We start from the raw sequence: 27,824 nt of genomic DNA, 5'->3' as shown, positions 1-27,824 counted from the left end.
ATGGGGTATAGTTCCAAAAGACACCCCTATCCTCTCAGAAAGTCAATCCCAACACAGTCAGGAAGTCGATGTTGAAGGCCGAAACAGCTTAATGACTGCAAAGCCTTCCCATACCGGAGCAACACCAACACCAGTAACATCAACGACAACTGGCGTTGCGTTATAGGAGTCGTCAAAATTAGAGGGGACTCCTGTGAAAATGCTACCGGTACCAAAACTGAACTGGATCAGCACCAGAAGAGACGGTATCAACATGGCCAATGCCCTGAACAACACAGGTGAACGTGTCGATGTCGACAAAGGCGCTCCGAAATATCAACATGGGTGTCAATATGGACATCGACATGGATCAGAGATGATGACTGACACGGCGTCGACATTGATCATAGACATCGATCACAGGCGTCAACACCTACCATAAATGTCAATATCGACACAGGAACCGACAGGTACAGTGAAACATGCCGACAGACGTGGACATGAAAGAAACACTGCTGAAAAGAAAGCACTGGTACCAATGGATGCTGCGCCGGTACCATCGTGCTACCCACTAGAAATGAAAATGCCGATATCAAGGCATATATTTTTAAAGGAGCAGGAAGAAAATGACACCGGTACCCTTGGTCCATAACCGGTACCATGAGTGTCGCTCCACGCTTCCAAGATGAGCATGCCCGTATCAAGGCAGTCATCGACATTGAAGCGGAACCAGAGATGGGGCTGAAAAAACAGGTCGTCAGGACTGGACTCACTGCTACAATGACCAAGGTCGGCAGGATTAGACTCACTGCTACAATGACCTGAAGCCCAAGGAAGAAAGGAGCATCAACTTACCCAGAGTAGGATCGGGTCCATCAAAGTCGGTGCAGACCGGAGGAGTGGTGCCGGAGGTACGCTTGGCACCGGATCACTGACATCGGCTGGTGCCAGATTTTTGGCAGTGTTGACGGAAATCTGCTTCTGAAGAATCCACATGAAAATGCGCTGAAGAGGAAAAAAGCAAGGGAAGAAAAAAATCGGCAAAGCCGAGATCCCGACAACACTAAAATCACAGAAGGATGTCGGTGAAGACAAGTTCCACAACAAAACAAGAGCCATGAAGTGGGGAGAAAACAACATGGTGATCCATAAGGCCCCCACCAAGCCAAACCAACAACGGGAAAGAAAAAAGAAATAAACTATAAAAGTTTAGTTGGTTATATATATATATATATATATATATACACACACACATATATATATATATATATATATACACACACACACAGTATAATAAAACCCTAAGCGCACATGCGCACTCTTACCTGCGTGTTCTGTGATCCGTATGTCCATGGCCTGCAAGAGTGCGCATGCGCACTTCGACCCCCCCTTCACTCACTGTAAGGAAGGAAGGCAGTTCATTGTCGTCAACCCCCTCCCACCACACCCAAACCCCCTTTGAGACTCCCATCGGCCCCCCCACTGCAAAACGACCACAAACCTCCGCATGTTTCCATCTCTCCCACCCGCCACTACCGCCGCCGTGCAGCCGACCCCATTGACCCTCCCATCCCCCCTCCCACCGCGAGACGATCTACAAACTTCCCAGAACCAGCAGCGTCCACAGCACTTTAAACACGTTGCTTCGCGGCCTTCTACTGCCAATTTCCTCTGCCGCGTCCCTGATGACATCATAAGAGACAGAGACGCGACAGAGGAAATCGGCAGTAGAAGGCCGCGAAGCAGCGTGTTTAAAGTGCTGGGGACGCTGCTGGTGCCGGGAGGTTTGTAGATCGTCTCGCGGTGGGAGGGGCGGATGGGAGGGTCAGTGGGGTTGGCTGCATGGGGCGGTAGGGGGGAGGGGTGCTGCTTACCGGTTCTACTGCACAGGGTGGATGGGAGGTAAAGAAAATGCCGGCTTCTACTGTACAGGGGGAATGGAGGGGAGGTAGAAATTGAAAGATGCTGCTCAATGGTTCTACTGCACGGGGGGATGGGAGGCAGGCAGGCAGACAGTCTGGCTTTGGGGGTGGGGGGGTCAAAGTCTGGAAGGCAGTGAGGGGGACATAGGAAGGAGGCACTGGGGGCACTAAGGACATAGGAAGGGGCACTGAGGGCACTAAGGACATAGGAGGCACTGAGGGCACTAAGGACATAGGATGGAACACTATGGACATAGGAAGGGGGCCACGGAGAGACAGGCCTGCATGGCGCAACAGAGAAATACAGGCAGGGGGCCAGAAAGACAGAGACAGAAAGAAAAATAGATAGGGGGGCCAGGGAGAGGCACAGACATAAAGAATGACAGACAGACAGCATCCAAGGAGAGAGAGACAAAGAAAAAAAACCAGACTAGCACCCGTTAATGTAACGGGCTTAAACACTAGTGTATGAATTTTTTAATTTTTTTTTTAACGATAAAAGAAAGGCAGCGAAAAGGAAAAAAATTTTTCAACAGCTGTTGAAAATGTGACTTAGCTCTGCGGAAACTAAGAAACTGAGGGACCGCGTGCCTACGTCGGGCGGGAAGGCACTCTTGCATGTGAACTTTCAAAGTTCTTAGAGTGCAATTCACTCTAAAGTGTCCGTACCGGGCCTCCGTCGGTGCCGCCACCCATCAGTGAGAATATGCTGACTGCTTGTCCTGGGATAACAGGTTTTAGCTCAGGGAGCCTGAGGTTTAGTAAAAAGGGAGGGGGTATATTTGCCTATTTTTGTATAGTTGTTACTGAGGTGACATTGCATAGAGTCATCTGTCTTGACCTCTTTGAAAACCCCCTAGAATATAAATGATAATTTACATTTTCTCTGTGTACAGTGTGCTTTGTGTTTTTTTAAAATTTTATTGTTGGTAGATCATTTTGACTTGGTCATTTTAAAAGTAGCTTGCAAGCCCAAAAACTGTGGGCACCCCTGTTGTAGAGGCTCAGCATTAAATATATTTTTCACAGCAACCTGTGAACTACTGTCTGGGAATGGTAAACTTGGGTTCCAGTAGGTTATATTATTGTAGTTCTCTTTTTTAGCTCAGCAAAATCAGTTAGTCAATAGTCTAGCCTTTAGAGTCTCTGTTAAGGATTAATACAAACAGTGTTTTAGCCTAGATTAGTGTTTTAGATTGCATTTAAGGGCATAATATCAGATTAGGGCACAAATAGCTGTTGAGGAAAGGCTCTATTGTTCATTTAATTCCCTCTCGCCCACCCCAAGGCAGGACTTTTTGATTTATAGGCTCTTCAGCCAATCAGGAACAGGGCATTACTTTGGTAAGATTTTTCTGCCCTTTCTTTATTCTTCCAGGTGTAAGTACTTCTGCACCACAGAATAGATGGGAAACATATCACCAAAGCTGTTCCCCAGGTTGCAACTTCTGTCTTTGTGCAGACAGAAAATGTTACCCAGGCAGAGGGAGTAGCTCCATGTGCAAGCTGTCTTCAGCTTGAATCTCTCATGAAGGAAGTAAAGGAACTGAGAGAGGAGGTGGCAAGACTAAGAAGCATCTGTGAGAATGAGAGGTACATCAATGAAATGGTTCATGAGGCATCAAAGATTTCCAGCAGTGGGGAAGAGGCTTTGCTGAGGGAAGACAGCTGGACTCAGATTATGGAACACTACAAGATTGGTATTGTGACTCCCCCCCCACCCTTGAACTGAAGAATCGGTATGCTGTCCTGGAAGTGGAGGAGATGAGAGCATCTCAAGGTGAGGAAGGACCAAAGCTTGAAATTCCCCAAATTACTGGATCTGTGACCACTAGGAAGCGCAAGATAGTGGTAGTTGGTAATTCGCTTCTGAGGGGTACAGAAGCATCCATCTGCAGACTAGACATAAAGTCACAAGAGGTATGCTGTCTGCCTGGTGCCAAAATCCAAGATGTTATGCAGAGCTTGCCAAGACTCATCAAGGCTGATGACTTTTAGCCAATGCTGCTTACCCACATTGGCACTAACGATACTGCCATATACCCCTGTGAATGTATCAAAAGTGACTTTGTGGCTCTTGGAGAGAAGATGAAGCAGTCAGATGCGCAGATGGTATTCTCGTCCATCCTCCCTGTGAAGGGTTAAGACCAGGGCCAAGAAGTTCGCATCCTGGAGATGAATGCATGCCTCAAGGTTCTGTTCTTGGGCCTGTTCTTAACATTTTTATAAATGATATTGCTGAAGGGTTGTCAGGTAAGATTTGCTTCTTTGCGGATGATACCAAAATCTGCAATAGAGTAGACACGCCATATGGTGTGAATAACATGATAAAAGACCTGGCAAAGCTTGAAGAATGGTCTGAAATGTGGCAGCTAAAATTTAATGCTAAGAAATGCAAAATCATACATTTGGGCTGCAAAAACCAGAGGGAATGGTACAGTTTAGGGGGTGAAGAACTTATGTGCACGACGGAAGAGCGGGACTTTGGCCACCTTAAGATCATCACATACAATCACGCCCAACAGGTTGAAAAGGTGACGGCGAAAGCTAGAAGGAAGCTAGGTTGCATAGGGAGAGGTATGGCCAGTAGGAAAAAGGAGGTATTGATGCCTCTGTATAAGACTCTGGTGAGACCTTAGTTAGAATATTGTGTACAATTCTGGAGGCCGCACCTTCAAAAAGATATAAAAAGGATGGAGTCGGTCCAGAGGAAGGCTACTAAGTGTGTGGTCTTCATGATAAGGCGTATGGGGACAGATTTAAAGATTTCAATCTGTATACTTTGGAGGAAAGGTGGGAGAGGGGAGATATGATAGAGATGTTTAAATTTGAAAGGAAAATCTGCAATGAGGGCATAGGATGCTGAACCAGAAGGTATGCAGGTAAGGCTAATCTCAGTTAGGAAACTGGTCTTTAACCTAATGGCCGCCGCGTGAGCTGACTGCTGGGCATAATGGACCATTGGTCTGACCCAGCAGTGGCAATTTTTATGTTCTTAAGTTCCCACGTCCAATGGTCTGGATTAGGACGTTTTGAACATAAATGTTTTGGTATTGGAAAATGGTCAAAAAAGTCAGATGTCCTTAGGGGCCAAGACGTTCAAAGAGGCCATTTTCAAAGAAAAAAATTTATACATCTATCTGTTTTACAAATTGATGTTTCCTTGCCTTGATATTTGGATGTCTTGCAAGATATGTCCAAAGTCAGACTATCGAAAATGCCCCTCTGTCTAGGTAAAATTAAAACAACAGTGAACTGTCTGAACAACAATGCCAGTCACTGCTGAATTCAGCACTGGCTACTGTCTGAACACTGGTACTGAATAGCTGGATTTTTTAATACAGTAGAATCCCAGTTAACTGGCACTCAACCAACTGGCAAAAAAAAAAAAAAAATCATACCCAGTATAATCAAACCTGTCCCCGTCCATCCCCGCTAGGAGTCAAACCCGTCCCCGCCCGTCCCTATATAAACTTCAGAAGTAGTTATTTCATTTATTACTGAATTAAAGGCTCTGATAGAGACCCATTTACAAATAAGCAAAGACACTTTAATTAATTTGGAACTATTAATCGAGAAGAATACATACTTTGTAAATGGGTCTCTACCAGAGCCTCTAATATAAATATAAAATATAAATACTCAGCTGATGAGGACCCTCAAGCTGTTAGCTGAGGACTTCCTCTACAGTTGGCCAGGGGTCCTTTTTGCCAAGCTTGGCAGGCAGCAGTAGCATCCGAGTCACAGATGCTGGCACCTCAGTGGCTCATGGATGTTGCCAGCGATTGCTGCGCTTGGTGGAGGGGAGTTCTGACCATCTCTAGAGGAGGTTCTCTGCTGGCGGTGCTTGGGGATCCCCACCAGCCACAGCAAGGGTCAGTAAGTACTTCAACACTGTAGAAATAAAACCAGAAATGCATTGCCTTTTCTTTTGAACACAATACAAAGATGTCTTCTATATATATTTCCCAAAGCTAACATATTTTAGTCAATAAACTAAACTAAACCTTAAATTCCGTTTTTTACCTTTGTTGTCTGGAAACTTATTTTTCCATCAAGTTGGTCCCAGTTTTTTTTTCTGCTTTCCCATCTTCTGTAAATTCTTCTGTTGCTGTCCATTGGTTCTCTATGGAAGGGCTGTGGCTCACTGGTAGAGCTGCTGCCCGATTCAGGAAAAAAAATTTTGATTCGATTCGATTCAGCCTATTGAATTGGTTTTTCGATTCGATTTTCCTTTCCAATTGGGTGTTTTTTTCAAACATCCTGGTGGGTTTATTTTATATCCTCTTCACGCCCTTTGCCTTCTCCTAACCACACTGGCGCTGTGGTGTAAACAAAATCAACAAACAAAAAAGACTTCATCTCTCTGTTAAATCCTAGCTCACGTTTGCGGTCTAACACCAGTCATTTCAAATCTGACAAATTGTAATCACAAAACAGAAAATAAATTATTTTTCCTACCTTTTGTTGTCTGGTCATTATTCAAATCTTGTCGGACCCAGGCTTTGGTTGTCTTCTGATAACTTGCTTGCCAGGGTCTCCTTCTTTCTTCGTGCTAACTCGGAGGAGTGTGTGGCGCAGTGGTTGGATCTACAGCCTCAGCACCCTGGGGTTGTGGGTTCAAACCCTGCGCTGCTCCTTGTGACCCTGGGCAAGTCACTCAGTCCTCTATAGCCCCAGGTACGTTAGATAGATTGTGAGCCCACCGGGACAGATAGGGAAAATGCTTGAGAACCTGATTGTAAAAACCACTTAGATAACCTTGATAAGCGGTATATCAAATCCTAATAAACTTGAAACTTGAAACTAACCATCCACCTGCCATCTCTGTCCTCTGGCATCTTTCCTTTTTTTCATCTCCCTCCACAGATCCACCTTTTCTTAACTACCTTTTCATCCAGCATCTCTCCCTCCTTCCCAACCACCCCAGGGTCCACCATCTCCCTTTCTTTTCTCAACTACCCTCCTATCCAGTATCTCTATCCCCCCTCCACACCATCCCTTGTGTCCAACTTATCTCCCTTTCTGTTCCTTCCCTCCCTAAATCCCATTGTCCATCATCTCTCTTCTTCTCCTCTATTTTTAGACCCATTATTTCTTCCCTCCCAAAGTCCAGCATATGCACATCTCTTTGAAGCCCCATTCCCTCCCTCCGTGTACTTCTACACCAGGGCCCCCTCCCTTAAAGGCCTGTCCCCCCCTTGAAGGCCTGTCTCCCCCCCCCTTTAAAGGCCTGGCTCCCCCCTTGAAGGCCTGGCTCCCCACTTGAAGGCCTGGCTCCCCCCTTGAAGGCTTATCTCCCCCTTAAAGGCCTGCATCCCACCCCTGAAGGCCTGCCTGTCTCCCCCCTTTGAATGCCTGTCCTCTCCTTGAAGGCCTGTCCCCCCCTTGAAGGCCTGTCACCCCCTTGAAGGCATGTCACCCCCTTGAAGGCCTGTCTCCCCCCTTTGGCTTTTCCCCCCACTTGAAGGCTTATCCCCCCCTTAAAGGCCTGCATCCCACCCCTGAAGGCCTGCCTGTCTCCCCCCCCTTGAAGGCCTGCCTGCCTGTTTCCCCCTAAAGGCCTGTCCCTGTAGGAAGATTTATGGTAGATACTAATCATTTACATAACAAATTACGTCTCTGATAATGCTGTCTAGGGAAAACCATAAACGCTGATCCAGGTTCAAATTTCTTGGTCTATTTATACGACACAAAACCCAGGCTAATGAGAAATATTTTTATTATGAAAATAGAAAAATATAATTCACAAGCCAGCTGCAATATCTAAATATTGTTCACAAAATATCTGATTACACAAATGAAACTCAGTACATAATTATCACAATACACTTGTTAGCAACTAAGTAAAACTACTTGTTACACACACACTACACAATTCCTTATAATAATAATAATCCTTGATTAGCAAATGATTACCGTATCACCAAGGTAACTTTACAAACTTTGTCCCATATCACAATTGGATCCTTATCTAACCCCAAGCTGATAAGACAGTAAATTCCGTATGCTCACCCTTGATCAGGCCTCCGGCACAAATTAGGTGAAATGGAAAACTTTCTTGTTGGCTTCAGGAGATGCAAGAAATTCCTTGTAACAGGCACACGTGTTAGTCAGTCCTGGGTAAGGCTAAAATTCATCAGCAGACAAGTTCCTTTTAGTGCTGAATTCAGAGCTGTATTAGAGTCCGAATCACTCTCTCTGAGGCAGAGAGTCACCCGAGGTAATTTCACAGGTCTAATTATTAAAAGAAAAGGTCACGTGCAGAACACCTGTGGTAAGATGTGAGCTTCCTCTCATCCCAACACAGACCAATCAATTAGCACCTTCTCACTTGGATCTCATCAGATGACTTCCTCGGACCAATCCAGAAACAGAACTTGGATGAATAGCCTTTCTGTGTAAAGTATCATATAGGCTGGTAGACCCAGGGCCGTTAGACAGATAAGAACAGGATAACTTCCCCCAGAATCACACAGTCCCATTATGAAGTCACAGATGGATGTCCTTGAGTAGAATAACTTTCTGGTACATAACCATAATGCATCAGGTAGAAACAGCAAAGCTGTGTACTTCTTTCTTCTTGCAAAATTCATGCTGGAAAGTTTCTTGCAGACAATGGTTCAGAAAGATTTCTTACAGACAATGGTTCAGGCTTTGATGAGGTCATAGAGGCCTAATCTTCAGGGGTCCCCTGTCGGCCCCAGCTCCAGCGGCACCAACGCACACCGACTGTCGGCTCCGGGCGGCTTTCCCGCAGAAGGGAGGATCCTGTGGTCGCCGTGGGCCTCATCTGGGACGGCCTCCTTGGAGCGGTTGGGACACGGGCAATGTGTCTGGGAAGAAATACATGGACAGGAGACCATCGCAGGGGAGGAAACATAGACATCCAGGGACTGTCAGCCAAGTCTCTTCCCTGAAGAAGCCCTTTTTCTGGAAACATCATCGATCCTCTTAAACTTACTTGCTCCACTTCATCAATGACGCTGAAACCGTGGATTGAAGACAAAGTTTTATTTTTATTTTTCTTTCCAGCTTATGATTTATATTTAATCTTATCTATTGTTTTGCCTTTTTGTCTTTGTTTTGTTCTATTTATATCATTTAAATTTCTCCAGAATTCTACTGTTCAACGGTTCCACCTTCTGCATCTATTCCTTTCTCTCCTCTCTTCTACCTTCCAAAGTATTTAGATCAATGCTGTCTTATTAAAATGTTTATTTTTATTTTTTAATTTTTCCTCTATCTCTACTTTTCACTTCTCTATTACCCTCCAGGTACTTTAGTTAGATTGTGAGCCTTCGGGACAGTAAGGGAATTTTTCAAGTACCTTTCTTATTTCTAATCTTAATGTATATTTTCTGTAAACCGCTTAGAACCTAACGGATGTAGCGGTATATAAGAAATAAATTACATTACATTACATTACATTACAAATACGGAAACACCCCTACAGTCCCCCCTCTTGAAGGAGAAATAACTTCAATGGAGTCTATTTCACCTTCAACCTAACTAAGTAGGAAAGGATCGTCAAGACCCAAGGTGATACAAAATGCATATACATAAGCAATACCATATAAATCAGCAATAAATCAAAGATATCAATAATCAATGTATAATAATCATAAAGGCAAGGGCTAAATATTTGAACCCAGCCAAATAAATGATAACCAAATCACTGATAAATGACAATATATGATAAAATAAAAAATCATAACTATATAGCGAGGCACAAAAGGTATGCCAAAGCAAAAGTTAAGACAGAAAGATCAAAATCAAAAATACGGCTATCAAAATCACTCCTTCATAGCTGCAATGTAATCATGCATTCTTAAGTCCAGAGGTGATGGTCTATGACGAATAAGACGTCGTATCCGGATGGTCTCATAGAGTGCAAAAACAGAGAACCCAAATAAGAGAACCCACAGGATGGCAAAAATTGGAATAACAACAGTGATAAAAAGGTCCACACTGCGGGTATCAACAACTTCATGTACATTGGAGGAGCCAACATAATAGTCCGCAACATGAAGCTTATCATTATCAACTTTCAGTTCAATAGTATGGGAAGGTTTTGACAACAGATATTGTTCCACTTCAAGGGTAAAGTTGATGGGATGGCCACGGAAATCATCCAGGATTTCCAATTCAGTCTCAGTCTCAGTAGAGTCCAAATAGAAAAGAGAAACATCGAAAGAAGATGTTCTGGAGCAAGATCTGGAACGGGAAGAACAAGAAACCAGGAGAATTTTGAAGGACAATACGGGACTGCGGACCAGGATCGATCACTTTGGTAACAACTCCAATCAGCAGGACAATCAGGAACAGCATCAGCAGAACTCTTCGCCACCTGAAAAACAGAAAAGAGAGAACAGCCTAGGCTGTTGCTAGGTTAATGTCATTCATCACAACAATGGTTTCATCCTGGGCAAATTTACTGGGATGACATGGTCTCAGTTGATTAATGTGGACCCATTTAAGGACATCTGCACCTGGAGAATTTGACTTGGTGCGAATTTGATAGGCTACAGGTGAAGCCTTTTCCACTATAGGGAATGGACCATGCCAGCTTGGCAAAAATTTACTTTCTTTGGTCTTGCCAAAATTGTAATAGAATACCTTGTCGCCAATTTGGTATTCCTTTGTGGTAGTCCTATGATCATAATAGGCTTTTCTACCTTTAGCAGCAGTTTCCAGATTTTTCTGGGCAAAGGAAAATGCACCCTGTAAATGTTGACGTAAATGGGTGACATATTCATGGGCAGTAGCAGCACTAGAAAGATTTACATCATTAGTTCTATACAACAAATGAATCGGTAATGTCATTTCTCTACCTGTCATCATTTCAAAAGGCGTCACCCCCGTAGACCGGTGAGGTGTGGCACGAATAGCCATCAGTACCAAAGGTAACTTCATGTCCCAATCCTTACCAGAGGTAGACACGTACTTCTTCAGGATGGTGATGATGGTACGATTCGCTCTTTCCACTTGTCCCGATGATTGAGGGTGGTAAGCTATGTGCAATTTACTTTTCACTCCGAGCATCTTCCACATGTGTCGCATCACATCCGCAGTGAAATGTGATCCTTGGTCTCTCGCGTGGGCAAACCCCACCTACTGAACACATGATTCAGTAACAAGGTAGCGGTAGTCTCTGCCGTACAATTGGGTGCAGGCAAGCACTCAATCCACTTGGTAAACAAACAGGTGACAGTCAGCATATACTTATTATCTCGGGAGGAACGGACCACTGGGCCAATCTAGTCAATCTGGATGTCGGACCAGGGCATGACCAAACCCTTCTTTCTCAAGGGTGCTCGGTGAATTGGTGTAGAGGGTTGAAATTGACAACAAGTCAAGCAACCTCTCGTATATAACTACACATCTTGCCGCATATGAGGCCAGTAGGCCACTTGCTTCAGTGTCTCATATGTAACTTCTTCACCTCTATGTCCAGCACAAGGTTCATCATGGGCATGTTGCAACATGATTCCTCGATATGCATGGGGTACCACCCACTGCACGATACCATACTTACTCGTCCGAGTGAGCAGGTCCTGGTGAATCGAGAATTTCTCTCTGGAGGTGTAGAGTATCCTCAGTTCTTCATCCTTCTGGTCGTCTTCAGACAATGGATGATCCTGTGGATTCTGTATGAAGTTATAGAACTTTCCCAGGATAAGATCTGTCTTCTGAGCGGTTACAAGATCAAAGGAAGGGACATCATTACCCCACTGCACTACAGGTGTTTCAGCTACCTGTTTTGCTTGGCGTCGAGTAATAGCATGTACCATCGAGAACAACTCTTCAGGGCATTGCCATAGTTCACCTGACAAAGCACCTTCTTTGGCCAGTTGATCCGCAAGGTCATTTCCGATCTTATCATGACTATTAACCTTGGCGTGACCTTTCACTTTCTTCCAATAGATGGTCATGTCATTGTCTCGTACCAATTGATCTAAGACTAGAATCAAGTCACCATGATGGACAGGCTTTCCTTTGGAATTTAACATGTCCTTCTTTTTCCACACGGGTAAGTAATGTAATGTAATGTAATTTATTTCTTATATACTGCTAAACTCCGTTAGGATTCTAAGCGGTTTACAGAAAAATAGACAATAGGGTGCATTAAAATTATAAGTAAAATAGGTACTTAGAAATTCCCTTACTGTCCCAAAGGCTCACAATCTAACTAAAGTACCTGGAAAAATGACAATTAGTAGAGTAATGAAGAAATAAAATAGAGAATAGATGAGAAAAATAAGAAAATAAACATTCTAATAAGACTACAATGATCTAAAGGACTTTGAAAGGTTGAAAAAAGAGGGGAGATAAGAATAGATGCAGAGGGAGAACCGTTGAAGCAATATAATTCTGGGGAAATTTAAATGAAATTTGAATGATAAAATAAAACAAAATAAGTGGTAAAACAATAAGTGAGATTAAAAAATATATCATAAACTAAAAAGAATTGAAAATAAAATCAAAACAGTCAAAACTGAAGTCCAGCTTGAACGGGCATCCTTCTTCAGTAAGTGAGACACAAAGTTCTGACGCACATAATCAGAATCTGTACAGATAATCAGTTCTGGGATCCCCTTCTGTACCGCAGACTGTACAGCGACCAGGGCTGCTACAATCTCTGCATATTGGTTGGTTTTAGCACCCAATCTATACTTCAAGGTTTCCATAGGTGTGTCGACATTCCACACTACACCTACTCCTGCGACCAGATCATGGGCCGAGGCCTGGTGGAAGGCACAGCCATCCACGTAAACTTGAGGTATATTGGCACAGAGCTGTTCATCATAAAGATGATGACGATGGGGTTCCTCCTCTTCTGGTGGAACATCAGGTTCCGGTATACCTGTAAGAGAATCTTGTTCTGTACAATCATACAATTCTGCTATCCCTTGGGCTACTGTGTTACGATGTTTCAGGGCATACTTTACCTGTAAAGGCTATCCTTGGAGAGCCAAAGTCCATGAGACTATTCGGCTATTGGAGACATGACCAGTCTTGATCTTGTCACTACCCAAGAAACTAATGGGTTGATGACAAGTCTCTACAATGAGTTTTTCTCCTTGGATGTAACTCCGAAAATGTTGAAGAACCCAAACAGTTGACAGTAGAGCTTTCTCACAGTCAGAATACTTCTTTTCTACATCAATGAAGCCTTTGCTTGCATAGGCCACCACACGCTTGTCAGAGTCGTATTTCTGGTACAGGACGGCACTCATAGAGTGTTTGGAGAATCCTAGGTCGATGAAGAATTCCCGACCACTCTCGGGGTAGGCCAGGCAAGGAAAGCGACTAAGCTGCTCTTTCATCTCTTGCATAGCATCTTCCTGTTCAGGACCCCACATCCAAGGTACATCCTTCTTCAATAAGGCGACCAAAGGTCTAGAGATCTCTGCATACTGATCTATGAACTGTCGAGAATAGTTGCATATCTCCAAAAATGAACGAAGTTCTGTCAGATTGTTAGGTCTCCTCCACTGTTGTAGGGCCTGTATCCTTTTCTTCTGTGGTCGAAGACCTTCAGAGAAAATTTCATACCCTAAGTAATTCAGAGATGTTCGGCACCATTGACCTTTGGCAAGGGTCAATTTAGCTCCTGCATTCTGCAATTGTTGGAACACATGTTCTACCTCTTCCAGGTGTTTCTGAAAGGTGGGACTCTTGATCAGGATGTCATCCACATAGACTAGAGTTCCTCGAGCTTCCGCATCTGGAAGGGCTTTAAGGAGAAATATGTTGAACTCAGCTGGAGAGTTCAGAAAACCAAAAGGTGATCTATTCCACGTGTACTGTTTCTTCCCGGTGGATGTACAGGAACTGTCCAAAATCCAGACGCTAAATCCAAGCTAGTGAAATACTTAGCTCCTTTGATGGTAGTCAAGTTCTGGTCAAGATGGGCCATAGGCCACCTAGACAAGGGTACCCGCTTGTTTAGCTGTCGGTAGTCCAAGGCAATTCTCCAACTGTTATTCTTCTTCAGGATTGGCCACAAGGGCGAGTTGTATGTACTGTTACAAGGCCTAATGATACCCCTAGTTTCCAGGGTATCAAGTATCTTGCATGGACTCATATGAGGCCAAAGGAATCTTATACTGATGCACGAAGACGGGCTTACTCTGGGGATCCGTAGGAATCTTGGTCACATGTAGATCGGTCAGGCCAGTGTCATAAGAATCCACTGCAAACAGGTCTCGATACTTGTACAACAACTGTGCTAACTGAGCCTTTTCTTCATCAGAAGAGCACGCATCAGCTAGGTCCACTTGTTCCTTTACCATGGCATCAAACTCAGAAAAAGGTTGGTTGGAGGAGATTTCCACTTGGTCTTCAATCTGTTCTTGCAAAGATGAAGATTCAATGGCATTCACCGCTTTGGATTGGTCAGACAGAGCTAACTTCCTGGATAAAATCAAACAATCATTCTCCACTGTTACATGGGATGTCGATGTATCATATGGCCAGAGGAAGTCCAGTGAAATGAGTCCTTTAGGTGAGGTAAGAATACGGTCTGGTATGTCCCCCCCTGGCAGGGGTCGACAATGAAAGACAAGCTGCCAATGATAGGCAAGGTTACCTCAACATCAATAAAAGATTCTCCCACCAGAAAACCCAAAGGTTCTCCAGCGGAGAGAAGGAATTCCGTAGGTTGAGCATTGACAATCAACACATGGAAAGAAGAGGTAGGTACTTCAAGACAGGATAAAGCACCTAGTGAAAGACCATGCTCGAGAAAAGAGGAATTCGGGTTGAAAAAGCCAATATCATTGAGCATGCGTTGACCATGGGCCAAACGAAGAGGCAGAGCAAAATCCTGCACAAGACCAGGAATCGTGACGTCTTCAGCACAGACCACTTCACAAACTTGAGGAAGAGGTTGTCCAGCCTTCAGACCATCCATCAGGTCCACATCTTCTACCGGGGTGCCTTGCAATCTGCTCCAAAGCACACAGTTCACCAAATCAACGTAGACTCCTAGACGAACAAGACAATCTGATCCCAAACACAAGGATGTGTGTAGGCCTTTCACCACAGAAAAGTGATGAGTGAAAATCTTAGAACCCAGGGTCAGCGGAAGGCTACAAACCCCAACAAGAGACTTGACACCCTGACCTGGTATAGGTAGGTGAGTAGAGTGGCGCCTAACAAACGGAACGGGCATGGTTCGCTGAAGTTGACAGTAAAAGGATTCGCTAATCATGGAGATGTCACTCTGGAGTAGCAGTTGAGCTGAAACTGGGACAGAACCATGCAGGTGGACATCAACAAACAAGTCAGTATCATCCTGGTGAAGTACAGCCAGTAGACGAGGATGGGAAGTCAGAGAACTGGAAACAGATGAGGTGGGGTCTTGGACAGTCTCTTGAGGTGGGTCCGGCACGGGGAACGTAGACTTCAGAACAATCTCCAAATGGTCAGCCTGGAGAACAATGTCAGATATTTGTTCCTTTGGAACGCTGACAATCTCGCGGTCTGTGGGACCCCCCTCTGGAACATTGGCGTACCGTAGCTCCAAGATGTGTGGATCCGCTGAACGCAGGAAATTGATTCGAATTGAAGTATCGTTTCGCTCCACAGTACTGGCAACCTGGGGCAGGCGTGTAGTCGGTACCTTCCCAAAAGGAAGGGGACGCGTCACCTGGGCCCAGACCACTTCTTGGACGTAATCCAAAATAGGCCTCAATCTCTTCAAAAGATCGTTTCCAATCAAAAACTCCTCTCCTGGACTAGTGGTAATAATCACTGGGTGTTTGATAGTCATTTTGCCTAACTGCAAGGTAAGCCAAGTTTGACCAACTGTCTCAATGTTCTGATGTCCATATGCAACCAAAGACAGATCACAGGGAATAATCGACAGTGGATTCTGGGTACCCAGGGTAGTCTGCGAACGTTGGAATAGTCCCTGAGTGATCAAAGTCACTTCGGATGCTGTATCAAGTAAACCGGGACAGGACAAGACCTTTTGGAGAAGCAAAGGTAGAGTGTACCGTTGACCCATAGGCGTTAGCCTACCCAAGAAATACTTGTGTGACCTAATGGAATCCCACGAAGGAAGCCACTCTGTGTCCTCAGATAATTCACTGGAGAGTACCGGATCAGTGTCTTGTGTAGCATCAGGAGATGTTGTTTGGATAGAAGATACAATAATGGGTGGAGACATCGGTTCTCGGACTAGTCATGCGTTATCGTCCTCTGACAATTCGGGTGTGTCATCCAGGTCGTCTACTGAGGGAGCCTGGGTGTCAGTTGCTACAGACTTGACCATTCGAGTGCCGGAGGGCTTGTAACCGACATTGTTATCCTTTCTCCTCGGGGTCTGCTCCCTTCTAGCTGGGACAGGTACTGCCAGTTGTTTGGAAGTCAGTTCCAGGGCGGAAATACGAGTTAGCAGCTGAGCCAATTGTTCCATTATTACGCTTCTGTCATCATCATCATGCTTCCATGGCTTATTTGGCCGTTTCCTCTTCTGTGTCTTGGGTCCATCCCTTTTGGGTGGTGCAGCAGAAGAGGAAGGCAGGTCCGCTGGACGGGGTGAAACAGGTCCTGGAGTAGAAGCTACAGAGCTACTGGGTTCCAAAGCGAGTGAAGTCTGAACAGCGCATACACTGAGCTTTTGGTCCTTAGATCGTGCTTTGGGCACCGGTTTCGCAGGTTGCCCTGCAGGAGCCCTGACCTGATGATCATAGAAATCTTCGGCTATGGCCAGGATCGATGAGTAAGAGGCCTTTTTCATACCAGCCACAATCACACTCATATAGTCAGGCAAGGCTTTTTCAAAGAGAGATCGGAATTCTCCATACTCCAGTTCGTCCTCCGAAGGAGTCCTGTCTGGAAAATAATGTTGTTTCAGACGGAAAGCAAATTCACGGGGATTTTCCTGGAGCCCACAGCGCAAATGGAATGCGGCTTTGCAAGACTCAAGGGAATCAGCGTATGTACCATAACGTCTCTTGAGTTGTTGTTCCACCGCTAGCACAAGTGCCAATGATGATGGATCGCAATGTCTCAGAACACTCGGAAGCAAAGGACCAGCGGAGTAAATGCAGTTTGTCACTTGCCTCTGTTACTGCATAAGTCTCATATAACTCATGTATTGAGGCCAGATGTGCTTCAATAGTTAGCTTAGTTCCCTCTCTAAAGGGTTCTATCATCTGTTTAAACCTCTTCATTAACTGGGCGTGATAGGGTGGTACAAAATAACCATCTCCTTGTTTTTGAGTATCCTTCACAGTTTCAGTGTTGTGATGTGACCTCTGTGGAGCATGTTGTGAAATGTTTGGTGCTTTGGCGCCATCTGGTGGTTGTTTAGGCTCACTGTAAACTGACTTTACTGGGTGTGGTTTAGAATCAATAGGTCCAGTGACATCACAGGAAGTTGAGATAGACCTTACAGGGCGTGGTTGCTGCACTGGGCGGTCAGCTAGTGGCACCAATTTCTCAGGGCAGGGTTTGTTACTAGGTAACAAATCCTCTGCAGTAGAATCAGAACACTCCTGCGAATCCCTGTACCTACCCCCCCCCCCAGAGCTGTGATAAGAACGGGAGACAGTTCTAGGTACTGGTTTAGGGGAGAGTGTAGGAGAGGGAGGGGGAGAGGGAGAAGGGGTAGCCTGAATATCCTTCTCACTACAAAAAGCAGCAACCGAGTCTTGCAAAGCTTGGACATCAGCAGCCAACGCAGTCCTTTGGGAGGAGATAGCTTGCACATCCTGGCGCAGAGCCAGATTATCGGCATCTGCCCGAGACAGAGATGCAGTCAGCTGTTGAACATGTGACTCACACTCGGAAAGTCTATTTTGAGAGTCAATAAAATCAGCATTTAATGCACACAATTGTCTGTCGGCACGTGCAGCCTTATCATTAGATAAACGCTCAGCCGAATCTAAATCTTCACCCAGACATAAGCAGCAGTCACGTCCTCTAATTCGGTCTGCAGCCTAAGCAAAACCTCAGCATGGCTTTTAACAGCCTCGTCATGAGCTGTCTGGACAACTGCCTTTTGAGCCCGTACATTGTTAAGCTGAGACACTAAAGACGAGCACTTAGTACAAGAGACATGCACCGGTCTTTCATTTAACAGAGTTTTATGAATTTCGAGGTCAGCCTGTAACTCAGAGCACCGTAGCTGTAAAGCAGACATCACCTGATCAAAATCGGAATGCTGAGCTTGACAAGTAGAGGCCAAAAGTTCAAGAGTCATTACGAGCCTGTTCATAGAAACATAGAAAGATGACGGAAGATAAGGGCTACAGCCCATCAAGTCTGCCCATACCATTGACCCCCTTTTAAGTCTACTGGCCCCCTTAACTCTACTGACCTGCTCTATTAAGTCTATATCCTAGCGACCCTATTCATTGGTATGACTCTCGCAGTGATCCCACATAGGTATCCCATTTATTCTTGAAGTCTGGGAGACTGCGGGCCTCGATCACCTGTACTGGAAGCTTGTTCCAATGCTCTATCACTCGTTCCGTGAAGAAGTACTTCCTGCCTGCAATGCTTTTTTACAAGCATCTAATTGCTCATACAGGTCACTCTGAAGTTAACGTTGTTGAGATAAACGAGTGGAGACAGAAGTCTTGAAAGCAAACAACGCACAGATGAACTCTGAATAGTGTTCTCCTGTAGGTATAATTCTAGCCTGCAGGAGACGCTGTAACACAGCACAATAAGCCTGATTAGAGTCTTCTACCTCAGCATGCAATAAGCGAACTAGATCAGCATGCCATGAAAGTTGAGTCTCATGGTCATCAGAAATGGCTACGGTCATAAAATAGAAACCTCGAAATCCCGGACGAGCCCCCAAACTGTAGGAAGATTTATGGTAGATACTAATCAGTTACATAACAAATTACGTCTCTGATAATGCTGTCTAGGGAAAACCATAAACGCTGATCTAGGTTCAAATTTCTTGGTCTATTTATACGACACAAAACCCAGGCTAATGAGAAATATTTTTATTATGAAAATAGAGAAATATAATTCACAAGCCAGTTGTAATATCTAAACATTGTTCACAAAATATCTGATTACACAAATGAAACTCAGTACATAATTATCACAATACACTTGTTAGCAACTAACTTGTTACACACACACTACACAATTCCTTATAATAATATAAAGTCCCTGATTAGCAAATGATTACCGTATCACCAAGGTAACTTTACAAACCTTGTCCCATATCACAATTGGATCCTTATCTAACCCCAAGCTGATAAGACAGTAAATTCCATATGCTCACCCTTGATCTGGCCTCCGGCACAAATTAGGTGAAATGGAAAACTTTCTTGTTGGTTTCGGGAGATGCAAGAAATTCCTTGTAACAGGCACACGTGTTAGTCAGTCCTGGGTAAGGCTATAATTCATCAGCAGACAAGTTCCTTTTAGTGCTGAATTCAGAACTGTATTAGAGTCCGAATCACTCTCTCTGAGGCAGAGAGTCACCCGAGGTATCTTCACAGGTCTTATTAAAAGAAAAGGTCACGTGCAGAACACCTGTGGTAAGATGTGAGCTTCCTCTCATCCCAACATAGACTAATTAGCACCTTCTCACTTGGATCTCATCAGATGACTTCCTCGGACCAATCCAGAAACAGAACTTGGATGAATAGCCTTTCTGTGTAAAGTATCATATAGGCTGGTAGACCCAGGGCCGTTAGACAGATAAGAACAGGATAACTTCCCCCAGAATTACACAGTCCCATTATAAAGGCACAGATGGATGTCCTTGAGTAGAATAACTTTCTGGTACATAACCATAATGCATCAGGTAGAAACAGCAAAGCTGTGTACTTCTTTCTTCTTGCAAAATTCATGCTGGAAAGTTTCTTGCAGACAATGGTTCAGAAAGATTTCTTGCAGACAATGGTTCAGGCTTTGATGAGGTCATAGAGGCCTAATCTTCAGGTGCAAATACGGAAACACCCCTACATCCCCCCCTGAAGGCCTTTACCCCCTCCCCTCCCCTCCCTGGAAGGCCTGCGAGTTCCCCCTGGCCTCCCACTGGTGTCCGGCTTCCCCCCTGGCCTTCCCGCTCCGTTTACCTTTGAAGAGCAGCCTAAACAGAAGATCGCGGTGTTAGCGATGTTTGCAAACAGCTTTGGAGCTGTTTCCTCTGCTGCGGTCCCGCCCCTCCTCTGACATCAGAGGCAGGATCGCGGCGGAAGAAACAGCTCTGAAGCTGTTTGCAAACATCGCTAACACTGCGATCTTCTGGGCAGGCTGCTTTTCAAAGGTAAACGGTGCGGGGAAGCCAGACGACAGGGTAGGGAACCGGATGCTGGGGGTGATCCGGACGCCGGGGGGGGGGGGGAACTGGACAGCAATACTTTGCGACTGACCCTCCCCCCTCACCTTCTAAATCAGGTGCGGCAGTGGCCTTCAGGGGGCGAGGGTCAGCCGAATCAGGAAGCCAATTTTTTTTTATTTTAAATCGAATCGATTCACCTGAAGTGAATTGATGAACTGATTCGAATCGTGAATCGGGTAGCAGTATTCTGCACCCAGAGGTTGTGAGATCAGATCCCGGTGCTGTTCCTTGTGACCCTGGGCATGTCACTTAATCCTCCAGTGCCCACCGCTTTGAATGTCAGCTTTGAAATGCCAAAGCCACAAAAAGGCGGTACACAAGTCCCTATTCCCTTTCCCTCCTCTTCAGCTGTCTGAGTTGTATCTATGCTTTATGGGTATCAGTGTGACGCCTGCATGAGTTTCCAATAACAGCACAGTAACAGCATCCACTCTTCCCATGCAACCATAGTCAAAGTAGGGGAATTTTCAGCCAACATCTCCCTAAGAATGAACCTTGATTCTAAACAACTTATTTCAATTGGAGGGGGAGGGGGGAGCCCTCACATTTCCTGTCACGGCTGTTTTATAATCTCAAACTCCCTCCATGTTCTTGCTCCCCCCAGCTGACCCCCCCCTCAGCTCGACATAAACCAGATTTGCACATGGTTGGGACAACCAAGCTCTCGCCAGCACACTCAGGACACTATGGAGTCTCTTAATTGGCATACGCTTACATTTATCTTCTGATGTGCTGAGCAACTTGATAAAACCCAATTTATAAACTGGCTGAGAGATGCTGCCAGGGTGCCAAAACACTGGGGCAGCAGGCAGGAGAGGGGAGGCTGCACTATTAGGTTGCTGTCCTCGGTCTAACACACCCTCCCAACTCAATCCCTGCAGGTGGGCATATATAGTGCTATTAACATAGGCCTGGCACATATGAAGACTGGAGAAAAGCTTTGGCTCAGGAGCCCTCAGCGTTCACCGATCCCCGCTCAGCTGTAAGCCACAGATTGCGGCTCGTGCAGCAGACCCACCCTGAACGCTGCATGTGACCGGCGAAGTTAACTTAGCTCATTTTAGGTTTGTCCTGAGGGGGGGGGGGATGAGGAGGACTCTGTCTGCCCACTCTAGCCTGCACGTGACATCTCCCCACGAATCAACAGCAACAGTCTCTGTCATATAGGTATGGAGCTCAGCACATAGGCACACAGAGTCTGTGTGCCTAAGTGCTGAACTTACTGCCTACGTTGCTGCTGATTTGTCGGGACTCGGGAGCTCAGCTCGGCGCCGGACCCAGACTGGAAATTATGTAGGCCTCGGGATAGGAACCCCGGGTCCATCCCCGTGGGAGTCTTGTCAGCCTTGGAGGGGTCCCCGTGGGAGTCCCGTTGGCCTAGGGCAGTGGTCTCAATCACGCGGCCCACGGGCCGCATGTGGCTCTCCAGGTTTTATTTGCGGCCCGCGGTCTGGAGGCATCATTCTCTTCCTTTTGGAGCAACAGCCGGCTCGTTCGTTCAAAGCCGCGGGTTGGCAGTTCCTTGCGCTATCCACTCCTGCATCGGAAGCCTTTCTGATGTCACAACATCAGAGAGGCTTCAGACGCGGGCACGGATCTCGCCAGGAGCTGCCACCCGCGGCTTTGAATGAACGAGCTGGCCAGACACGCTGCTGCTCCAGTGGCGTACCAAGGGGGGGGCGGTCCACTGTTCTCCCTAGAGTGCGGCTCGCGGCTCGTTTAGAGTAGTGGTGCCGAACCTGCTTCCCTTCCCTTCTCACTGCTGCCATCGGGATCAGGCAGGCACCGTGTTCTTTGATCTCCCTGCTTCTCTTCCCTGCGGGGCCGACCAACTCTCACGGCCCGACGTCAATTCTGACGTCGAGAGGATGTTCTGGCTAGCCAATCACTGCCTGGCTGCCCGGAACGTCCTTTCCAACGTTAGAATTGACGTTGGGCCGCGAGAGTTGGTCGGCCCGATGCAGAAGAGAAGCAGGGAGATCTCCACCTGTTCCCGATAGCGGCAGCGGCCTATTCCGCGGCGGCGGTGGCATGGGGGAGGGCAGGAAGGAAGGAAGAAAGAAAGAAAGAAGGTGGGGTGGGGACAGGGAGCCAGAAAAAAAGCAAAAAATGGGGAACGGAATCAGAGAAAGACAGACAGAGAAAGAAAGAAAAAGTTGTGGGAGGGAATGAGGTCTGGAGGAGAGGAAGCATACAGGAGGCTGAAAGAAGGGAAGAAGTATTGGATGCACAGTCAGAAGAATAAAGTGCAACCAGAGACTGATGAAATTACCAAAGAAAGGTAGGAAAATGATTTTATTTTCAATTTAGTGATTGAAATTTGCCAGTTTTGAGAAAGAAAAGATATTGAACTTTAAATGTGAGTGCTGCAGAAAAAAATAGAGTACTTGGAGGGCTGCAGAAAAAAGAGTTAATGTCTTATTAAAGAAATGACAATTTTGCATGAGGTAAAACTCTTTATAGTTTATATATCTTTCCTTTTAACTGTTAAAGGAAAGTTTTATAAACTATAAAGAGTTTTACCTCGTGCAAAATTGTTATTTCTTTAATAAGACATTAACTATTTTTTCTGCAGCCCTCCAAATACCTACAAATCCAAAATGTGGCCCCGCAAAGGGTTTGAGTTTGAGACCACTGACCTAGAGGTATCCCCGCAAGATTCCCGCGATCCCCGTTCCCATACAGACCTCTACCACGCTCCTGACCCAACAACCCCCCTTCCCTCCAACTCCAACAGGACCTTTCCTCTGCCACTTCACTTGCAACGTGGTAAAGGTCCTGCCAGGACTGGCTGCAAGCAACTTGTTTACACTGCTGTTTCTGCTGACCGGTTGCCGCTGCTGGGAGAGCCGTCTATAAGAGATACCAGCTCTACAGGTGAGGGGGGTCCATTGAAGGCCAGACCCGCCTAGAGGGAGGTAGAGAATGACATGGGGACAAATATTTCCCCATCCCCGCGGGAACTCATTTTCCCATCCCTTCCTTGTTTCAAGTTTTATTTTGGTTTGATGAATCGCGTATTTAAATTTACTAAGCAAGATACAATTTTAATAAAAAAATATAGACTTGTCATTAAATATTCCATTTAAATTTTAAAATAGTGGGTTAGACCGACGGACTTATGGATTGATTGGTATACAAGGTAAAAAAGGGCAGAACTACAATTAAATTTTTTAGAATACAGAGGAGAACCATAAATAGAAAAAAAATTAGGGAGGGGAGAGTGAAAAACTGAAGAAGAGCTAAAGTAAACTTTGAACATAATTAAAGATTAAAAGTATCTTTAAAAAGAAAATTCTTTAAGTTACTTTTAAAATGACTCAAATCATTTTCCTCTTATATGTTGAGGCAAGGTATTCCATAACTGTGGAGCCATTACTGAGAACATATCATGCACACAAGTTTGCCAGTACAGCATCATCTACTGTAGATCCAAAACCATCCACTTCTCCTGATTCTGTCCCAACAATATCATAATCAGATCCTGTTGTGACATCTACCCAGTAAACTCTCTACCCTTACTGTAATAGTTTTATATGTGTGTGCTATTTTCTAAGTTACTTGAAGTTAAAAAAATGATGAAAAGTTTACCGATTGCCATTTAACTAAAATTGCACACTACATTCACAAAGCTGTTTTTTTTTTTTGCCTTAATTTGTCTTATTGATTACTATCCAATTGCATAACATATCACTAATTTTTCTATATTTACTATTTTTTTCCCCTCTAGGTAACACTTATTTTTTCAAAGGCACCAAGTACTGGAAATTCACAGGTGGTAAAGTGGAATCAGACATCGGGTTTCCTCGTTCTGTGGCTCATGATTGGATGTATTGTGACATGACTACTGAGGCCTTGCCAACCCAGCGGTCCAAATTCAAGGACAAGTCAGACTGCATATGTGCAAAACACAACAGTGCTGTTGCGTTGCCAAATGTCAGCTTTTTGTATGTATTCACATTTGCAGTGTGCTGGATTATGCTATTTCCCATTCTCTGCTAACAATAATAAGGTGTATAAATATGCAGGATTTTATTGAAATCCCAATCAAAAAAACTACTGAGTCAAAATATATATATAACACCGTCCCCCCAAAAGGTAGAACCAAACAACTAACAAAACAAGGAGAACTTCATGTGTTAAAGAACTTTCAACCATAGAGGTGCTCAGAATATTGAAAAAGGTGGTGAAAGCACAAACCGGGGACAAGCCCCTGTAAGTGTTTCAATGCTCTATCATCGCTTCACAAGTCTTTTAAAGAATTTTTTCTACCAACAAAGGTGATGCGATGATAGAGTATTGGAACACTTACAGGGGCTTGTCCCCGGTTTGTGCTTTCACCACCTTTTACACATGAAGTTCTCCTTGTTTTGTTAGTTGTTTGGATTTTATTGAAAGCCATGGAAATGAAGTAAAGTTGAGCTAGTATGTAAAAATTAGGATGTAGAAAGATTAAAAAACATAGGCCCTCTTTTACTAAGCCGCAGTAGAAGTTTCTACCGTGGCCTGGAGCGCAAAATGCTCTGAAGCTCATAGGAATTCTATGAATGTTGGAACAGTGTCAGAGCATTTAGTGCTCCGGGCCTCAGTAGAAACCTCTACCGCAGCTAAGTAAAGGGGGGGGGGGAGGGGGGGTTATTTTGTTATGCACATTTTCTGCCATTTTTTCTTTTTTGAAATTGTATTTCCAGTGCAATAGGTGAGAAATTCTAAATCAGTGGGTAGTTTCTCCATGGCTGCGTGCCTTATTCAGAAGGAATCCAAATTTTTCTCTGTGCATCTTCTGTACTTCACTGAGCTGCTTAGCTCCACCTTTAGTTTGTTCTTTTTTTCCTTATGATTCTTACACGCGGTGCATTTCTTTCGCTTTGCCTGCATTGAGAACACACAGACTTCTGTCTATAGCTGACAGGTCAATTCCATTGGATACCTGTTAGGCAGCCTGCTTAGTTTCTGTGGGCCGGCCCTGAAGTAGTCTCACCTACTGTTAAGCAGTGGTCGAACACAGGCTGTTAGGTGCTCTTAGGAGGCTCAGCGGTGTCTCGTAGGATGCTGCCTGCATTTTCTCACCTCCACCTGTTCTGGTGTGCATCTGTTAATCTGCAGGGGTGGAGGTGCAATCGGGCATGGAATCTGACTGGTAGCCCAAAGATCAGCTTTCCAGAGCCATTCCCAGCATAAGCAGTGATTTTCTAATCCAGCTACTGTAAGGGAGCTGAAGCAGTCTGCAGCACAAATCCACAAACAGGGCACAGTGGGTATAGGCTGTTACAGCCTGTGAGATGGATCAGGGGAGGTCTGAAAAGAGGAGTTTCAAGGTTTCTGCATGTCTGCCCTGTGTTCCCTCATCTGAAGAATCCTAAAATCATCACTTTTTAAAAACTTTTCGAAGTGTGGAAAATATCACAATTTTGGCACGAATTTCACAACAGTGGCTATCTTGGATTATTAGCTGCCTGGCTGGCCTGGAACTTCCTCTATGACATCAGAATTGACATGGGGGGAGGGAGGCTTGTGGGTCCGGCGCTTGTACACGCCAGGCCTGGCTCAGGGAAGCAGGGAGAAATCAGTGTGGTGGATTGGAGGGGGGGGGTCAGGGAGAAAAAAATCATGGAAGTGGAGAAATCGGCGCGATGGCTTGGGGGGTGGGGCAGGGGGAGAAAGAAAGACAGAAAGAAAAGGGGAAGGGGCAGAAATATTGGATTTACAGAAGGAAGTGCAACCAGAGGCTCATGAAATCACCAGACAAAAAGGTAGGAAAAATGATTTTATTTTCAATTTAGTGATCAAAATGTGTCCGTTTTGAGAATTTATATCTGCTGTCTATATTTTGTACTATGGCTCCCTTTTTCTAAAATCGCGATAGTGTTTTTTTAGCACAGGGAGCCTATGAGCGTCGGGAGCTGTGAGGCACATTCAGCGCAGCTCCCTGAGCTAAAAAATGCCATCTCGGTTTAACAAAAGGGGAGGGGAGGGGGTATATTTGTCTGTTTTTGTATAGTTGTTACTGAGGTGACATTGCATATTTTCTCTGCGTACCGTGTGCTTTGTGTTTTTTAAAATTTTATTGTTGGTAGATCATTTTAAAAGTAGCTCACAAGCCAAAAAAGTGTGGGCATCCCTGGTCTAGAATGTCTCATCTATTGCATTGGAAAAAGAGATTATGTATTTAACTTGGTAAGCTCTTTTCCAGTAGATAGGTGAGACATTCTATACTCCCCCCTGTCCCTGGCTATTATCTCAGTTTGTTCCATGCATGTCCAAGTTGTACCTTGGATAACAGTCAGCCCTTGGGGGCTGGAGAATATACTGTATCTATGTTCCTCTTTTAGGAGGGAGTTGTTTCTGTGCTCCCTTGAAGTTTTGCCGGCTGTTTGCAGCTGATATTTTCATGTTACTCCTTTGAGCAGAAGTTATTTATGACCTTGATTGTTATGGGTATTTCTACTTCACGTTGATTTGGTTGCCTTTCGTATTTGGGTACTCACTGTAGGTGGAGCTAAGCAGCTCAGTGAAGTACAGACAAGACACAGAGCACCGAACTGGATTCCTTCTGCAGATGGCACGTGGCCATGGGGACACTACTCCCTGGTCTAGAATGTCTCAACTATCTACTGGAAAAGAGCTTACCAGGGTAAGTACATAATCTCTTTTTAATTAATGTTACTAACAGGAAATCATACCAAATATTTGGGGAAAGGAAAGAGGAGAGAATGGGACAAGCCTTTGGAGTCCTTTAAAAGAACATTTAATTCCATAGGAAATAAAGCATTTGCAGTTTAACCAGATTAGGGTGATATTACTTCATAAACTACTTTAACTTTAACAGATCAGTGAGTGCGTTGAGTTTTCCATCTTTAAAGTGTAGTGTAGTATGTATTCATCAGACTTGTTAATTGCCTCATTCAGCTCAAGGCTGTGAACAAGTTAAATTGCAAAACATAAAATAAACAATATGGGGCCCAACCCGGCCCATGTGCCTAAGGCCCTGCCCACAGGAGGGGCCTAAGACTCCCAGGCCTATTCTGATTGGTCCAGGCGCCTTAGGCCCCACCTATGGGCGGAGTTTCAGCCGCCTGGGCCAATCCGGCCCCATTCTGGAGCTGGCTGGCCTGCCGAACCGGCGGGCTTGGTGTCCGTCTGTCCAACATTTCAAAGGTATGGGGGTTGGGGGGGTCGTGGGGTCGGTGGGGGGGGGGGGGTCACGGGTCGGTGGGGGGGTGGGCGATCGGAGGTTCGGGGGTGAGTTGTGTCGAGGTCAGGAGGGCCTGGGATCCCTCCTGCCTATATTGTAGTGGGGGGTGGGGGTCCGCCTAGGCAGGAAGGGTTGGGCTCCCTCCTGCCTCGATGTCGTCGGGGGGTTGGGGGTGCCGCGGGGCAACAGGGCTTGGGCTCCCTCTTGCCCCGATGTCGTGGGGGGAGGGGGGTGGATTCTGTAACCGGTGTTGTTTTTGACAGACACCGGTTACAGAATCCAGCTTTTAGGCGAAGGACTGGCTTCTCCTTTGCCTAAAAGTCTTTGTGTTGGACGTTTGGGGCTTAGGTGTTTTTTTTGGTTCATTATGGGGTATAAGTGTAGACGTATTGGTGGT

At 45.2% G+C, this 27,824-nt stretch overlaps 1 protein-coding gene across 1 annotated transcript in view; it reads left to right on the top strand.

Annotated features, from left to right (window-relative positions):
* MMP25 (matrix metallopeptidase 25) overlaps positions 1-24,355 on the top strand; it is a 140,218-nt gene extending 115,863 nt beyond the window's left edge. Inside the window, exon 10 of the mRNA XM_033946513.1 lies at positions 23,963-24,355. Within this exon, the coding sequence (XP_033802404.1) occupies positions 23,963-24,234 (272 nt within the window). The 3' untranslated portion in view covers positions 24,235-24,355. The remainder of the gene's footprint in view (positions 1-23,962) is intronic.
* The last annotated feature ends 3,469 nt before the right edge of the window (positions 24,356-27,824 follow it).

The sequence above is a fragment of the Geotrypetes seraphini genome, chromosome 5 (genome assembly GCF_902459505.1).
Source record: "Geotrypetes seraphini chromosome 5, aGeoSer1.1, whole genome shotgun sequence".
Classification (NCBI taxonomy): Eukaryota; Metazoa; Chordata; class Amphibia; order Gymnophiona; family Dermophiidae; genus Geotrypetes; species Geotrypetes seraphini.
The sequence above is the reverse complement of the archived record's forward strand: the minus strand, read 5'-3'. Positions and strand labels throughout refer to the sequence as shown.